Genomic DNA, 18,962 nt, shown 5'->3' with positions numbered 1-18,962 from the left:
GGAACAGAAACACTCACCTGATTGACCTCGGTCTCCAACGCTGAAGACTTCCCTGGCAACTGTGGCAGACAGCAGCTGGGACACGACATCATCTGGAGGGCTGACCTCTGTCACAGCAGGTCAATGGAAAAGCATCATAATTTGGTACACTAAAGCTCATCTACTTTCTAAAGATAGGAATGCTAGCTCAATGCATTGCAAGACAACATTGTGTCATTGTGCAGTAAGCAGTTATGGGTTATGTGATGGCATCAGGGTTAAAATAAACACCTTGGTTTTCTTCTGTCCTGACTGGGAAGTGGTGAATCCACCTGGGGACTGGTGGTACCTGTATTCACTTCCCATATCAGAGCCTCTTTTGTATCCTTTGGGAAAACACATTGAACTACACAATACATCTACTGAAAGCAGGAACAAATGAGTGACTAAAACTTTTTTTAAAACGCTAGTTAAATTAATTTGTGTGATACCTTTGCGCTGCATTGCAGGTCCCTTAACTCACCTTCAACCCATATGTTGTTAGAAGAGGGATTTTAGTTAGATTTGATAACGAGAACTACCCCATGAGATTAAAAGTAGGTGTTAGTTACTCTGTTGACAGATTAACATTTTGCTAGTGAGCCGAAATTTGGCAGTCAATTAACCAGAGGCTGAAGAGAATCAACTATATAACCTTTCCAAACAAAGGGTATCTACCGCTCAATTAGCAGCAAAATTAATGGAAAACTTGCAGGGGAGTTGATTCTCACTAAAATATTCACTATGTAATCTAAGAGGACTTTGTTACATGCAAGAGGACTTTGCTAATACAAGTTTATTTTTGTTGGTTTTATTTATAATTCAACAATGAATGACACTTATTACAGCATGTATTGATACATTTCATTTAATCTCTTCAAAAATATCTTACAATGAAATACTGTTCATAGAAAAGTTTGAGCCCCTCCCCCCACACACCTGGTTGTAATGTACACTGGTGTTGGTGTTTATTTTCAACTGATGAGGTTTCTCTTTGTAATGGGTCCTGTTCTGAATAGGGCACTTAAGTGTGTCCCAAATCCACCCTTTTCCATAATATATATAGTACTGTTAGACCAGGGCCTTTGGTCAAAATTAGTGCACTTAGGCAATAGGGTGCCATTTGGGATGCAGATTTACCAAAGGTGGCACATCTGAGGAGTCTGGTAGGATTATATTTCAGGCAACAAGCTCTTTCCCCATATCAAGCTCATCAGAAGCAGCAAAGACATTTGAGTTGTTGACCCCAGTTGTGTGTACCCAATCTTGTTACACAAACCAACTTTCAGCCAATGAAGACATTATTACCACCACACCAATACAGTATCCAACTGTTATTATAAACACACTTCTGTATCAATGACAGAAGATAATGGAAGCTGAAGTAACTGTTGAAAAAAATATCAAACCCATCACAGAAAATATACAACTCACTGTCAAGGCCCTTGAAAACAGAGCATAGTAATGCAGTCAAGTCCATGAGCCTCCTCCTTTAACCTCTGTAGTAGCTCATATATAGTCCGAGTGCACAAAACATTAGGAGCACCTGCGCTTTCCATTACAGACTGACCAGGTGAAAGCTATGATCCCTTATTGATGTCACATGTTAAATCCACTTCAAAATCAGTGTAGCTGAAGGGGAGGAGACAGGTTAAATAAGGATTTTTAAGCCACGAGACAATTGAGATATGGATTGTGTGACATTCAGAGAGTGAACGGGCAAGACAAAAGATTTAAGTGCCTTTGAACAGCGTATGGTAGTAGGTGCACCAGTTGGAGAATGGCAAGAACTGCAACACTGCTGGGTTTTTCACCGCTCAACAGTTTCCCATGTATCAAAAATGGTCCACCAGCCAAAGGACATCCAGCCTACTTGACACAACTGTGGGAAGCATGAGTCAAAAAAGGCCAGCATCCCTGTGGAATGCTTGACACCTTYTAGAGTCCATGCCACAATGAACTGAGGCTGTTGAGGGCAAAAGATGGTGCAACTCAATATTAGGAAGGTGTTCCTAATGTTATGTACACAGTGTATAGTTTAGGTTCTGATGGGGTACAACAGTTTAAACTCATTAGGCATCAATTTATATTCTTCATGAATCAATGGGTACTTATAAATGAATGATGATAAGTCCAAAAATGGATGTAGCAACTACTGATTGCCCCTTTAATAAAATATGCATCTGAAAGCACAATCCGTGCTAACATTATGGGCATGAAATAGCTGAGATAAGAAACCCAAAGCCAAAATTCTGAACAAAAATGTGCCTGGCCGACACAAAATCAAACAATATAGTGCTATATGTGCTAGTGTGTGGAGATATTCAAATAAAGCATAAAGTATGTTAACATCATGAAAGACGAGTGTATGTTGGCAATGGCAGACATTTTAAAAAGGCAGTAATGCAGGCAACAGCCAGGTCGTACAAAACACATTTTACAACTTCTGCCACTGTTTTAGAATGACACTCAAACTACATTTTCAGATGAACATTTGATGATATTGATACATTCCCACAACTGTTAGAAGCGCAGAAAGTTTGGACTTGCAAGGCGATAGGCCAGGGTCCCGAGATGAGCCTTCCTGTACATCTGTCAACTATACCAAAAGCCTAAATAGGCTTAGTATGGGTCTGTTGGAAGGAAGCATGGAGAAAGGGATTACCGGTACATACCACGGTAAACTGTGGTGTGTGTGAGAGAGATTAAAAGGGGGCAACTACAGTCAGTAGTTGCCCCTAATTTTCATATATATATATATATATATGAGATAAGGTTAAACAAATGGTATTGTGTGTCAAACTATTGCGCCTCTGGGCTCAGGGAGGTGTGTGTGCTGTGCTGGTGTCTCCCCTCGCTCTCTCTTCCTCTTTGAAGGTGCGAGGCATTGCATTCATAAGTAGACTTTTTGTTTGCCGTTTGACAATATGTCCTCCAAGGCCCCTAGTAAACACTGTTTGGTGTCGGCACACCATATCCAGCCTTCTCAAGGTGATAGATAGCAGGGTAAGTTAAGAAAGGAAAACAAAATAAAAGTGCATTTGTCGTCAACTGATTGCCACTGAAGTAGAACCCCATACCATACATACAGGTTTAATTCAGAACTAAACTGACCTTCAATTGTGAGAATTCAAGTCTAAATTCAAGCTCTATATTATATTAATACAAGCAGAACTGACTCTTCATCCAAATATATTGATGTTGTTTGGGGCAGGAACACATTCCTTTATGCATTTAGAATAAGCAGCTTGTTGTCTCTGGCCTTTAAGTTGTGACTTAATTTAAATTACATTCCAAACACTCCATTCCTCAAATTATTTTCATTCCGGGCCAATCATGAGTTGGGAATTGGGAATTGCTAGGTTAGGTCTGCACTGGGCTGGGAATTGCTAGGTTAGGTCTGGGAATTGCTAGGTTAGGTCTGGGAATTGCTAGGTTAGGTCTGGGAATTGCTAGGTTAGGTCTGCACTGGGCTGGGAATTGCTAGGTTAGGTCTGCACTGGGCWYGGAATTGCTAGGTTAGGTCTGGGAATTGCTAGGTTATGTCTGCACTGGGCTGGGAATTGCTAGGTTAGGTCTGCACTGGGCTGGCATACCAAGACTGTCAGCTCCCACTAGCATAATTCCCATAGTTGGCTCAGGGCCAGCTCAGAATACACATGCCTCAGTGATGTCATGTTGCTCTCTTCAAAAACACCCATTTGTCTACAAATCCCAACAAACAGTATATCTTTGTTTTTACCTGAGCAGTGGGAAGTGTGCGTGTGCATGTCTGTTGAAAGGGAAGAGCAGGGTGTGGTCACAGAATTCTGGTAAAACCAGCCGTGCACAGTTTACGATCACTGAGGTGTGTGGACCTTTGTGTATAATTGCATCCATATCATAACAGGACGCAGTCTCCCTGTATCATAACTTTAGTATGAATATTACCACAGAGTCTGGGGTGGCATTTGTAGGCAAACTACAGAGTCAACTTCTAACAGGTTAGCCTAAACCAGTAGCASTGGGGTAGCTAGCAACTCATCTCCTTCTGCAAGACAGACAGCTGAATGTGCTTATGGACAGCCTTGCCATGTTAACATTCAAAACAACCATTTTTACAGACTGGCTGTCAACCTGTTGAGCTAGGTTTACCAGTACTTCCGATCCAATATCCAACTGCAAAGCCAAAATCTTTGCAAACTTTGAATTGTTCCCTTGAAAAAAAAATGGGGAAAAAAATGTGGCCTCCGCACCAAGAGCTAACAGTGGTGAATTAGGCCTAGATACATGTACTTGACGTTGTGACTACAAGTCCCATGGTCCTCTCCCCTCCTATCCACCCCCATTTTCACGTGTCCCAGTCGAGCTCTCTGCAGGCGATCCTGACCAGTCGGAGCTCCAGTTCAAAGGCGTCAGGCCTCTCCTGAGGGTTGAACGACAGCATCTCCCTGATKAGCTGTTTCATGCCSGCGTTCATGCTCTTCATCCTGGCKGGGATCAYCAGCTCCATCTTGGGGTTCTCCAGGAGRGCCTCCCCTAGGGGCACGATCTCCTCCCCCTGCTGCACGTAGCTTCCCAGGAGCTCTTTCTGAGTCTCCACATCCACGAACGTGATGCGCTCCACCATGGCCCAGATGATGATGCCCAGGGCAAAGATGTCTGCTTTAGCTGTGTAGTGGCCCTCCCACACCTCTGGAGCCATGTAGAAGTCTGTGCCGCACGCCATGGAAAGGAAACACTTGTTGACAGATGCTGGTTCCTCAGGGTTAAGGCCCGACGTGGAGCAGACCTTGGATAGGCCGAAGTCGGCAACCTTCAGGGTAGGCTCGGGGGTTCCCGCCAAGGTCCTTCCCTGGGAGATGAGGATGTTGTCAGGCTTCAGGTCCCGGTGGATGATCTGGTTTCGGTGGAGGAAGGCCAGGGCGCTTCCTAACTGCAGCATGAAGCTGGTGTTGGTCTTGCGGCTGGGTTTACGGGACAACAGGTAAGCATTCATGTCTCCTCCGTCACAGAAGTCCATGACAAACCACAGGTAGTAGGCACAGCATGGGTCAAAGGTTATCTCTCCCTTCAGAGAAGTCTCCACCAGCTGGTGATAAAGAAACAGAAAGAACATTAGTCTTAATAGTACAGTGCAATTATTCAGACTAGAGGTCGACCGATTAATCGGCGTGGCCGATTTCAAGTTTATAACAATCGGTAATCTGCCTTTTTGGACGCAAATTATGGCCGATTACAATGCAATCCACGAGGAAACTGCCTGGCAGGCTGACCACCTGTTACGCGAGTGAGCCTGCCACGACAGTGCAGTGTAAAAAGGACCTTGTAACTGCAAGGAGCCAAGGTAAGTTGCTAGATAGCATTAAACATCTTATAAAAACAATCAATCTTCACATAATCACTAGTTAACCTAGTAATATCGTCAACCATGTGTAGTTAACTAGCTTGTCCTGCGTTGCATATAATCAATGCGGTGCCTGTTAATTTATCATCGAATCACAGCCTACAACATCGCTAAACGGTTGATGATTTAACAAAAGAGCATTCGCGAAAAAAAGGACAATCGTTGCACAAAATGTACCTAACCATAAACATCAAAGCCTTAATTAACTTCTTATGGCTGAGATCCCGTTAACGGGATCGACTTGACAACAGCCAGTGAAAGTGCAGGGCGCCAAATTCAAACAGAAATCCCATAATTAAAATTCCTCAAACATTCAAGTATTTTACACCATTTTAAAGATAAACTTGTTAATCCCACCACAGTGTCCGATTTCAAAAAGGCTTTACGACGAAAGCACACAAAAACAATTATGTTAGGTCAGTACTTAGTCAGAAAAACAGCCATTTTTCCAGCCAAAGAGAGGAGTCACAAAAAACAGAAATAGAGATCAAATTAATCACTAACCTTTGATGATCTTCATCAGATGATACTCACATGACTTCATGTTACACAATACATGTATGTTTTGTTCGATAAAGTTCATATTTATATCCAATAATCTTAGTTTACATTGGTGCGTTATGTTCAGTAATGTTTTGCCTCCAAAACATCCGGTGATTTTGCAGAGAGCCATCAAATTTTACAGAAATACTCATCATAAATGTTGATGAAAATACAAGTGTTATGCATGGACCTTTAGATTAACTTCTCCTTATTAATGCAACCGCTGTGTCAGATTTCAAAAACAAAATTCGGAAAAAGCATACTATAATCTGAGTACAGCGCTCACACAAAAACAAGCCATACAGGTACCCGCCATGTTGTGGAGTCAACAGAAGTCAGAAATAGCATTATAAATATTCACTTACCTTTGATGATCTTCATCAGAATGCATTCCCAGGAATCCCAGTTCCACAATAAATGTTTGTTTTGTTTGATAAAGTCCATAATTTGTCCAAATARCTCCTTTTTGTTCACGCGTTTAATTCAAAAATCCAAATTCACGACGCGCAGGCACACTTAGTCCAGACGAAAAGTCCAAAAATTCCATTACAGTTCGTAGAAACATGTCAAACGATGTATAGAATCAATCTTTAGGATGTTTTAAACATAAACCTTCAATAAAGGTTTCAACCGGAGAATTCCTTTGTCTTTAGAAGCGAAAAGGAACGCAGCTACCTCTCACAGGAGCGCGCCTGAGTGAGCTCGTGGCACTCTGCCATACCCCTGACTCAAATCAGCTCTCATTCCCCCCTCCTTCACAGTAGAAGCATCAAGCAAGGTTCTAAAGACTTTTGACATCTAGTGGAAGCCTTAGGAAGTGCAATATGACCCCATAGACACTATATTGGATAGGCAAACCTACAAACCTCAGATTTCCCACTTCCTGGTTGGATTTTTTCTCAGGTTTCTGCCTGCCATATGAGTTCTATTATACTCACAGACATCATTCAAAAAGTTTTATAAACTTCAGAGTGTTTTCTATCCAAATATACTAATAAATATGCATATCTTAGCTTCTGGGCCTGAGTAGCAGGCAGTTTACTCTGGGCACCTTATTCATCCAAGCTACTCAATACTGCCCACAGACATAAGAAGCTAAAATCAATACACAATAGTATATTTTTTAAACCTGCATATTTAGTTTAATTTATTTTAATGTTAGCAGGCAATATAAACGTGCAAGCAGAGTCAGGGTATATGCAACAGTTTGGGCCGCCTGGCTCGTTGCGAACTGTGAACTAATTTGCCATAATATTTCTGTTACATTGCACAACCTTCAATGTTTAGACTTAGGGTTGCCACCCGTTCGATAAAATACAGAGCAGTTCCGTATTTCACTGAAAGAATAAACGTTTGGTTTTCAAAACGATAGTTTCCGGATTTTACCATATTAAATGACCAAAGGCTCGTATTTCCGTGTTTATTATATTATAATTAAGTCTAGGATTTGATAGAGCAGTCTGGTAGTAGGCAGCAGCAGGCTTGTAAGCATTCATTCAAACAGCACTTCACTGCGTTWGCCAGCAGCTCTTAGCAATGCTTGTGGCACAGCGCTGTTTATGATTTCATGCCTATCAACTCCCAAGATTAGGCTGGCAATACTATAGTGCCTATAAGAACATCCAATAGTCAAAAGGTATATGAAATACAAAATGGTAGAGAGAAAAATAGTCGACACGTCATAATTCCTATAATAACTACAACCTAAAACTTAACTGGGAATATTGAACCACCAGCTTTCATATGTTCTCATGTTCTGAGCAAGGAACTTAAACGTTAGCTTTTTTTACATGGCACATGTTGCACTTTTACTTTCTTCTCCAACACTGTGTTTTGCATTATTTAAACCAAACATTTTATTATTTGAGACAATTCTTTATGTAATATTTTAAGTTAAAATAAAAATGTTCATTCAGTATTGTTGTAATTGTCATTATTAAAAAAACAAATGTAAAAGAATAATAAATATTTTAAAAATAAGGCGATTAATCGGTATCAGCTTTTTTGGTCCTCTAAATATCCGTTTTGAAAAATCATAATACGTCGACCTCTAATTCAGACCCCTTCACTTTTCCACTGTTATGTTAAAGCCTTATTCTAAAATGGATTCAAAATGGTCCCCCAATCTATAACAAAGCAAAAATAGGTTTAGACATTTTTGCAGTATTATTCAGGCCCCTCTACTTTTTCCACAGTGTTACATTAGCCTTATTCTAAAATGGATTAATATTCTAAAATTGATTGAGGTGAAAACAAAAATAATCTACACAATAACCCATAATGACAAAGCAAAAACAGGTTTAGACATTTTTGCAAATGTATTACATACACACGCATACATATAAAAAAAATACCTTATTTACATTAGGTATTCAGACCCTTTGCTATGAAATTCGAAATTGAGCTCAGGTGCATCTTCTTACCATTTATCATCCTTGATATTTCTACAACTTGAGTCCACCTGTGGTAAATTCAATTGTTTGGACATGATTTAGAAAGTCACACACCGGTCTATATCAAAAGGTCCCACAGTTGACAGTGCATGTCAGAGCAAAAACCAAGCCATGAGGTCAAAGGAATTGTCCCTAGAGCTCCGAGACATGATTGTGTCGAGGCATAAACCTAGGGAAGGGTACCAAAACATTCCTGCAGCATTGAAGATCCCCAAGAACACAGAAGTTTGGAACCACCAAGACTCTTCCTAGAGCTTGGACAGGCCGAATATACCTGAAAATAGCTGTGTAGCGATGCTCCCCATCCAACCTGACAGAGTTTGAGAAAATCTGCAGAGAAGAATGGGAGAAACTCCCCAAATACAGGTGTGCCAAGGTTGTAGCGTCATACCCAAGAAGACTCGAGGCTGTAATCACTGCCAAAGGTGCTTCAACAAAGTACTGAGTAAAGGGTCTGAATACTTTTTTCTTTGTCATTATGGAGTATTGTGTGTAGATTGAAGGGAAAAAACTATTTAATACATTTTAGAATAATGCTGTAACATAACGTGTGAAAAGTCAAGGGGTCTGAAAACTTTCCGAATGCAATGTATATGGAAAAATAAGTTACAACGTTGACCAAATCGATTGGTCGAAAGAACAGAACGACTCGGTCAACCAATGATTTTTGTATATATTTTTGTCGAGGAAAGCCCTAGTTATCATAATTATATGAAATTCCTTGGGGGGGGGGAGATACTGACAATTTTCAACAAACAAGCTAAATTCGCTTGTCTTTGGCTTTGAATTCACAGTGTGATTGCCATCCTTTGTGAGCTGTCAAACAGAGGGGTGTTTAGGTGTGTTGGCTGTTTTTCTGTCTCGTCTTTTTTTTAATGATAACTCGTTGCAGGTTTCTGCTGAAGGAACTGGGTTCACCACAAGCACGCACACATCTACTTTTGACAGCTGACCAGATCCAAACCTATCCTCTCCCATAGAAAATGTGCTTCAGGTTTTTGACATGCACACACCAGCAGGACAACTACTTGGGTTTTGAATTACAAGCTAATGCCTGACAATCTTTATGGTACAAAACCCCACATTGACAGTCCCACCACCTAGGGAAACCCAGACCGTACAAAACAACAAAAAAAAAGTCACAAATTGTCACATGCCATTCAGCGAGCCGAGGCATCCGTAACCTAATAGATGCAAATAATCCACCAGCATTGGCACAGACAGATAATACGGTCCCTGGCCTCAATGGTCCATTATCTTTGTTTTCCCCAATACACGATAATCCTTTCCTATTATTGTGAGTTTTCCCTCTATAAGCAGCAGCAGAACATTGGAACATTACAGAAAAGAAAGACTGTCTGAACAAGGATTCTGGGAAAGCGGCCAAGCCCAACACACTGGAGTGTTTAACAAGCTTGTAGAGCGGTKGGACAATGTGTGTAAGTGTGTGACAATGGCCCATGTGCCACTGAGGCTATAATCAGTTATTGCCAGTCCCTTTAAACCCTCAGTGAGCCAGGGGGGAGGAACAGTGTTGACTGGGGAGTAGTCTCTAAACCAGCGCTCAATGAGAACATGAGATGCCCCCTTAAAACCAGTGGTGATGGCATCACCTGACAGACACAGGGACACAAGGACAGACGAGCTAAACATCCTGGCATAACTCAACACACAACGGATAGAAATAACAGAGGACACAGTCTTCTGAACTAACTAGTCAAAGTATAAACTCTCTGTAGAGAGGCATCCAACAGGCTGAATGTGAGGCGAAAAACACTGGAAGCAACACTAGCTAACACCTTGAATTACTAGCAAAAACTGGACTAGCAATTTGTCATCTCTGTGTCTACGTACATCAGTGTAAAGGAATGTGCTCAGCCACTGACTGTGCTGACAACAATATGTAGAATAACCAGAAGGAAAAAAACTAAACCCAACACTCTATCAACTAGCATGACTGCGAGCAACGTCCAATACATTATCCTATAGCCAAGTTGGGATCTACTGTGTGTCATGTTCTAGATACTGAACTTATGGTATGTTTATGCTATGTTACATTAAATGAAATGGTGTCACATGCGTCAAATACAACAGGTGTAGACCTTACCGTGAAATGCTTACTTACAAGCCCTTAACCAAGAATGCCCTTTACCAACATGTTATGGTTCATGTATTTAGGCTATCCCTGTGTTGTGTATCACTTCTATAATTGCCACTTGGTGAAATGAGTTAATGACTTCAAAAACATCTCCACTAACATTCTACACATCAACATAGCCAGATTCCTCCCCTCTGTTCTGACCACTTCCTCATGAACTTACTCCTCGGCTGCCAAGATGCTTCTCAGCATCTGCAAGACAGAACCTTGAAGTTGAATGTTAATTTCCATCCTGCCAGCGCCAGCACAGATCCGGATCTGGTCTTTCAACAGTTACGTTCAAGATGTGGTTCCTCTGGTTTGAACATATACTCTTCCATGTGATTGAGGCCATAATAGGTTTGAACTACAGCCTTAGTACTAGGGCCTAACCTTGAATCATAAGCATCTGATAACTTAAGTACATCAAGTTGAAATATTTAATGTTTTATGATGCATTAAAAAAAATATTAATATATATTTCAAAAACTAGGTTCGCCTTCACCGAAACCCACTAGCACCGCCCACCTAGCGCTTATTTAAAAAGACATCCTAGATAACTCCCCTATCAGAAACCTTTCATATGAGCAACGCCGTCACCCTACACATGGACAAGGGGAAACCTGAACCTGATCCCCAGTGAGCTCCCCCATCTGGACAAAAGGAACACCTATGTAAGAAAGGTGTTCATTGACTACAGCTCAGCGTTCAACACCATAGTACCCTCAAAGCTCATCACTAAGCTAAGGAACCTGGGACTAAACACCTCCCTCTGCAACTGGATCCTGGACTTCCTGACGGGTCGCCCCCAGGTGGTGAGGGTAGGTAGCAACACATCTGCCACACTGATCCTCAACACTGGAGCTCCCCAGGGGTGCGTGCTCAGTCCCCTCCTGTACTCCCTGTTCACCCACGATTGCATGGCCAGGCACGAGTCCAACACCATCATTAAGTTTGCAGACGACACAACAGTGGTAGGCCTGATCACCGACAACGACGAGACAGCCTATAGGGAGGAGGGCAGAGACCTGGCCGGGTGGTGCCAGAATAACAACCTATCCCTCAACGTAACCAAGACTAAGGAGATGATTGTGGACTACAGGAAAAGGAGCACCGAGCACCTCCCAATTCTCATCGACGGGGCTTTAGTGAAGCAGGTTGAGAGCTTCAAATTCCTTGGTGTCCACATCAACAAACTAGAATGGTCCAAACACACCAAGACAGTCGTGAAGAGGGCACGACAAAGCCTATTCCCCCTCAAGAAACTAAAAAGAATTGGCATGGGTCCTGAGATCCTCAAAAGGTTCTACAGCTGCAACATCGAGAGCATCCTGAATGGTTAAATCACTGCCTGGTACGGAAATTGCTCAGCCTCTGACCGCAAGGCACTTCAGAGGGTAGTGCGTACAGCCCAATACATCACTGGAGCAAAGCTGCCTGCCATCCAGGACCTCTACACCAGGCGGTGTCAGAGAAAGGCCCTAAAAATTGTCAAAGACCCCAGCCATAGACTGTTCTCTCTACTACCGCATGGCAAGCGGTACCGGAGTGCCAAGTCTAGGACAAAAAGGCTTCTCAACAGTTTTTACCCTCAAGCCATAAGACTTCTGAACAGGTAACCAATGGTTACCCGGACTATTTACATTGTGTGCCCCCCCCAACCCCTCTTTTACGCTGCTGCTACTCTCTGTTTATCTTATATGAATAGTCACTTTTACCATATATCCATGTACATACTACCTCAATTGGCCCGACCAACCAGTGCTCCAGCACATTGGCTAACTGGGCGATCTGCATTGTGTCCCACCTCCTGCCAACCACTCCTTTCACGCTACTGCTACTCTCTGTTCATCATATATGCATAGTCCCTTTAACATACCTACATGTACATACTACCTCAATAAGCCTGACTACCGGTGTCTGTATATAGCCTTCCTACTCTTATTTTCAAATGTATTTTTACTGTTGTTTTATTTCTTTACTTACCTACACACACACACCTTTTTTTTCGCACTATTGGTTAGAGCCTGTAAGTAAGCATTTCACTAAGTTCTACACCTGTTGTAGTCGGCGCACGTGACAAATAAACTTTGATTTGATCTGATCTCCACCGGTTGTTTAAGCCACATCCCCTTTGTGCATTTCATGTATTGCTTTTACYATCGTTTTAATTTACTTACTCATCTATTGTAGGGCTGTCCCCTACAACAACAACAAAAAATAAGTCGACCGAGAGTCTTTCAATTGGTCAATTTTTTTAAACCTTTTTTTACATATGGAAAAATACATAGACAATCCTGTGTTTTAATCAAATCAACTATATGTACTGAGCTTGTCTGATGCTTTAAGAACACTGGTTGATTAAATAATTAAAGACAAATGACTCAAGAGGGAGCCAGATATCAAGATGGCCTAAACAGAAGAAGCAAATCTGTTCCCGACATTCCTCCACCTCCTGCTGGCCTTCGCAAATGCTGCTGTTACACTCCTGAAGTTGCCAGTAATAGTGTGCTGCCATTCTGTTAGAAGGTAACAGATTATTTTATTACAATGGTTAAGATGGATCTTCATTGTATTCCATGGTGTTATTCATCCCCTAGTGGAGCTTTCTGGTACTTAAGACTGTACGCAAACAGGAAGTAGAGAATTCGTTCTACACGCATAGAAGCAGCTAAAAACAACGCTACGGTGCAGGTCTTTCAGTGTAGTTATTTCTGTAAGTTRGATTCAAGCATTTAGCTAATGATGATAATCTTGTTATTGATAGAGTTGCTTACATATCAATGTTGGTTGGTTGCATTTACTCACACAAATTGCAATGCCTTTCATGTATGCCGTTAGCTGTATTATTTTGCTCGTGCATCATGCAAACGAATTGTAAAATATACAATACTGTAGTTTTGTTACTGTTTCTAGTGTAATATGCTTTGTTATTCTACATAGATGGTTGTACATTATTAGAGTAATGAAAGGAGTTAGCCAATTACCATATGAGTAACAATTAGCTATATTGTTTGGCATCATGCCAGATGCATGGTACCTTAGCACGTGCTTTGTATTTATGCAACTTCAAATGTATAATGTACAGCTACAGTATGTCGGTGTGAATTGAATACTAAAGTATATTATTTTCTGTATTTTGCAGTTTTACAACATAAACGTTTTCAATATATTAATTCAAGAAAAGTCACACCTTGGGAGTTTTATTGAAGACTTAGTTGTTAGCTATCTGTCTAGTTTTGCATGGGAACGCAACTCAAGGGCAGAATAAATAGGCTACACCAGGGGTCGTCAACATTTTCTATTTGGAGTGCCAATTTATCTTAGCATTTCTACCGAGCTGTGTGCCAGTAACATTTTCATCTCAAAATCAATGTGGCTAATCTAAATGAAAATTATACAAACCGAAATGTAACTGATAGCCATTGCCAATTATGTAAAAATAGCCTACATAAAGCCAACAAATAAAAACATTGCAGCCTGCAGGTAGAAAATAATGATCAAAATTTGTATCCTATAAATCACATTGCATACAGGCAATTCTTAGCAACAAACTTGAAACATTGTATGAACTATCAACTGTCTGGCCCAAAGCTCATGCTAGGAAACTTGCAATATTGTATCAAACATTCTGATCCCTCAGTTTCTTGTGCCAGTGAGTGCGGGACAGTCAACATAGCTGTAGGCCATTTGTGCAAGGGATATACCGACCGTATTACCTCCCAAGAGAATTCTCTTTGGTTATAGTCACAGCCGTGTATACTAGAGGTCGACCAATTAAATCGGAATGGCCGATTAATTAGGGCCGATTTCAAGTTTTCATAACAATCGGAAATCTTTTTTCTTTTTTTTCACCTTTATTTAATCTTTATTTAACTAGGCAAGTCAGTTAAGAACACATTCTTATTTTCAATGACGGCCTAGGAACGTTCTGCCTCAGAACGACAGATTTTTAACATTGTCAGCTCGGGGGATCCAATCTTGCAACCTTACAGTTAACTAGTCCAATGCTCTAACACCTGATTACATTGCACTCCACGAGGAGCCTGCCTGTTAAGCGAATGCAGTAAGCTAAGGTAAGTTGCTAGCTAGCATTAAACTTATCTTATAAAAAAACTATCAATGACTGTCATTGCTCCAATGTGTACTTAACCATAAACATCAATGCCTTTCTTAAAATCAATACACAAGTATATATTTTTAAACCTGCATATTTAGCTAAAAGAAATCCAGGTTAGCAGGCAATATTAACCAGGTGAAATTGTGTCATTTCTCTTGCGTTCATTGCACGCAGAGTCAGGGTATATGCAACATTTTGGGCCGCCTGGCTCTTTGCGAACTAATTTGCCAGAGTTTCACGTAATTATGACATAACATTYAAGGTTGTGCAATGTAACAGGAATATTTAGACTCATGGATGCCACCCATTAGATAAAATATGTAACGGAATAAACATTTTGTTTGAGGTGATAGTTTCCGGATTAGTCAAAGGTATATGGTTTAGAGAGAAATAGTCGACGCGTTATAATTCCTGTAATAACTTGCGGCTGAACTTGAAAGGGGTTCCTTTGTTATTTTACCGTTCATGTCTTCCATAGAGAATGTCTTGATCTACTTCAAATAAGGTCTGTGTTTCACGGAGGAGCAGACTGACAGGGGAKCATGCAGACAAGCTCTGCTTTCTGCACTACAACTTCTTATGGCTGCATCCCGCTACCGGGATCGATATGACAACAGCCAGTGAAATTGCAGGGACTGAGGAGCAGGCAGTTTACTATGGGCACCTCTYTGCACCTTTCAGCCAAGCTACTCAATACTGCCCCTGCAGACATAAGAAGTTAACTGGGAATATTGAAGACCCATGAAAGCTGGTGGTTCGTTTTAACACATGTTCTCATGTTATTTGAGACTAAATTGATTTTATTTATGTATTATATTAAGTTAAAATAAAAGTGTTCATTCAGTATTGTTGCAATTGTCATTATTACAAAAATGTGTGTGTATGATATATATATATAAAAATCAGCATCGGCTTTTTTTGTCCTCCAATAATCGGTATCGGTGTTGAAAAATCATAAATCGGTCGACCTCTAGTGTATACTCCACCTCAAGCCGATACCACGACAGTCCTCAAGGAACTACACTGGCAGCATTTATTGTAGCTGTGTATTTTAAAGCAAATTTGAGGAAAACACAACCACATTGCCTGCAGTACTCACGCTTCAAACTCGACCATTGATACTCTCCTTTCCGGGATGGCTACAGGCCCTCCCACGTCTGCAAATCAGATCACTACTTCATTCTGATCCTCCCTTCCCATAGGCAGAAACTCAAACCAGAAAATACCTGTTCTAAGGTCTATTCAACGCTGGCCTGACCAATTGGAATCCATGCTTCAAGAATGTTTTGATCAAGCAGACTGGGATATGTTCCAGGTTGCCTCAGAATAACATTGATGTACAGCACATTCAGAAAGTATTCTGACACCTTCACCTTTCCCACATTGTTACATTACAGCCTTATTCTAAAAAATGGATTAAATGACTATTCCCCCCAATCTACAAACAATATCCCATAACGACAAAGCAAAAATGGGTTTAGAAATTAGTGCTAACTTATTACAAATAGATTAATGCTATTTCTGACTCTTGTGAGCCCTCTCCTTGGCTGGAAAATGGCTGTATGGGTTTCTGTAGCTAGGCGTTGACCTAACATAAATCGCCAAGTGTGCTTTCGCCGTAAAGCCTTTTTGACATCTGACACAGCGGTTGCATTAAGGAGAAGTTTCTTTATTCATATGTTTAACACTTGTATCTTTTATCAATGTTTATGATGAGTATTTCTGTAATTTGATGTGGCTCTCTGCACTTTCACCGGATGTTTGTTTGAGACAATGCATTCCTGAACATAACGTGCAAATGTAAACTGAGATTTTTGGATATAAATATGGACTTATTGAACAAATCATACATGTATTGTGTAACATGAAGTCCTATGAGTGCCATCTGATGAAGATCAAAGGTTAGTGATTCATTTGATCTCTATTTCTGACTTTTGTGAGCCCTCTCTTTGGCTGGAAAATGGCTGTATGGTTTTCTGTGACTAGGTGCTGACCTAACATAATCGCATGGTGTGCTTTCGCAGTAAAGCCTTTTTGAAATCGGACACTGTGGTTGGATTTACAAGAAGTTTCTTTAAAATTGTGTTTAATACTTGTATGTTTGAGGAATTTTAATAATGGGATTTCTGTTGTTTTGAATTTGGCGCCCTGCAGTTTCACTGGCTGTTGACGAGGTGAGACGCTAGCGCTAGCATCCCACTTGTACCAGAGAGGTTAATTCCATTCTAGATGTGTGTATTGTTGTTTACTACTGCACTGTTGGAGCTAGGAACAAACATTGCTTCACCAGCAATAACATCTGCTAAATGTGTATGTAAACAAAAAATGTGATTTGATTTATCTATCAAAGTTTTTACCTCTAGGTATAGTGGGGAGCTGGAACCGTGGCTCATCCTCTGAGCCAGGTCATCTCTCTGCAGGACACACTCCTCCAGGTGGATGACGTTGGGGTGCTGGCTCTGGATACTACTCAGGGCCCAGAATTCCCTGAGGGCCAACTCTACATTCTCTGGGCTGTGGCAGCGGATCTTCTTCACGGCCATCCGGGCTCCAGTGCGTTTCACCACCGCCTCGTACACCACACCGTAGCTGCCACGCCCCACCTCCTGGATCAGCTCATACTTCGGCTGGCTGCTCACCATCCTCTTCCTCACTGTGCTGAGAGAGGTGGTGGGGTTAATGGGTTACCACTGATTATTGTTGAGCGTTAGGTGAGGTCAGCAGCACAGCAGAACAGAATGTAACACTTATGCCTCTTACCTACTGAATAGTCTCCCAACCAGGGGGGTTAATCTGTCATATGTGAGTTGACAGACCCCTCCTCCTTAGCACGTCAAAACCCATAGCTATAGGCCTAGGTTAGTCTAAGTATTTTGAGGAAAACAAACTACCTAGCTAAGTGACCATGTCAAATGCATGACAACAAAAACGTTAGTGTTCGCATTTTAGCAAGTCAAATCAGGACAGTTAGCTACCCACAAGAGAGCAAATGTGAAACCCTTCAGAGGCCAAAGCTTGCTAAATGTAAACAAATCAACTGTGCCCCTCACCCTCTGACCTGTACGTGCACACTAACGAATGGCTGGCAGCTGACACATTTTGAAAGGGGAAAATGTACGTTCGTCAGCGGACTGCCCAAATATGTAAGAATAAATCTAAATATATGTAAGAATAAAAACTAAATATAATCAAATAGTAATACGTTTAATTAGCTAAGCTCTTGAGAGGAATTGGTTAGCTAACACGGAAGCGAAACTGTTTTTTAGGTAGCTAACTTAACAGTAACTAACGTTAGCTAACTAGGAAGCCAAGGGAAGAAAATGGTGGCTAAAAATGCAATAGCTTATTAGCTAGAATCATTGCTGTATAACGTTACATGTAGCTGTCACCACATGGGGGGGGGGGGGGTGTAGACAAATTCGTTTGCTTAGTAGCTTACGTAAACTACCTAGCTAGCTTGTTCAAATCGTGTACACGTATATTGTCCTCTACAAAATTAGCACATTCGGCTAACTAACTAGTTCCACACACCTGCGCACATCACCAATCATTCATGTCGCACGAGCAGACAAAAGAACTGGCTTCTTCTGAAGACGAGGAAAGGAAATAAAGAGCAGCTAGCTATATATCTAACAAGCTACACATTTACCTGTTTTCGTCTTCTCTCAAGGATTCATTTGTTGTTGTCTTTCTCACTTTCTATGGCAGCCATTAGCCACCACTCAGCCAAACACGTTGTCGCGCAGATAGACAAGTTCTGTGAGCGTGCTGAGCAAATCTGCAGCTCAAGTACCCCATCAACAGCGCGCGCCCGCTTGCTTGACTCGCTACTAAAACAACACAGACAGTGTGCTCTGTAGAAGCGAAAGTGGGAAATACTGCCCCCCTTTTAAGCAACCCTCTCTAGCTGAAAGAGAAAATAACAATTGTGCCCCCGTTCATTGCATAGTTTTACATTCATGCCAATGGATTATTGCCCTGACAACTCCCTCCCAAAGTATACAGTCACGGTGCCTCTCGCTTTCATTACACCAGTAAAACGAGGAATAACATTTCTTCTTCCGTGCAGAAATAACATTTATTTTCAATACATTTTTAAATTCGGTACACGCACTGAGCAACGTTCTTTCGCCGAGATTGACCGGGGTGAGTCGTTTCTGAGAGGATAGTAACGACATCACACTGACATCAAAGAAATAGGTTGTCTTGGAAAACGATGAAATTCAAAATTTGTCTCATTTTTGTATAACCATCTTAAATTAGTGCAATTATTGTTTGTAAAATTGTATTGGTTTTCCGGCAACC

General features: G+C 41.2%; 1 protein-coding gene across 2 annotated transcripts; it reads right to left on the bottom strand.

Annotated features, from left to right (window-relative positions):
* Positions 1-870: 870 nt before the first annotated feature.
* On the bottom strand, positions 871-18,949 carry pdik1l (PDLIM1 interacting kinase 1 like). Of its 2 annotated transcripts, none has more exons than XM_023975060.2 (3): positions 18,307-18,949; positions 17,015-17,310; positions 871-5,089 (listed from the first exon to the last, which is right to left on the bottom strand). In XM_023975060.2, exons 2-3 carry the CDS (start codon positions 17,297-17,299, stop codon positions 4,349-4,351), a joined length of 1,026 nt encoding a protein of 341 aa, XP_023830828.1. In that variant the 5' UTR covers positions 17,300-17,310; positions 18,307-18,949; the 3' UTR covers positions 871-4,348. The 2 variants fall into 2 exon arrangements, with proteins under 2 accessions (XP_023830828.1, XP_023830827.1); XM_023975059.2 differs by having other exon boundaries at positions 17,015-17,315; positions 18,307-18,947.
* Between the last annotated feature and the right edge of the window lie 13 nt (positions 18,950-18,962).

The sequence above is a fragment of the Salvelinus sp. IW2-2015 genome, linkage group LG30 (assembly GCF_002910315.2).
Source record: "Salvelinus sp. IW2-2015 linkage group LG30, ASM291031v2, whole genome shotgun sequence".
Taxonomy (NCBI): Eukaryota; Metazoa; Chordata; class Actinopteri; order Salmoniformes; family Salmonidae; genus Salvelinus; species Salvelinus sp. IW2-2015.
The sequence above is the reverse complement of the archived record's forward strand: the minus strand, read 5'-3'. Positions and strand labels throughout refer to the sequence as shown.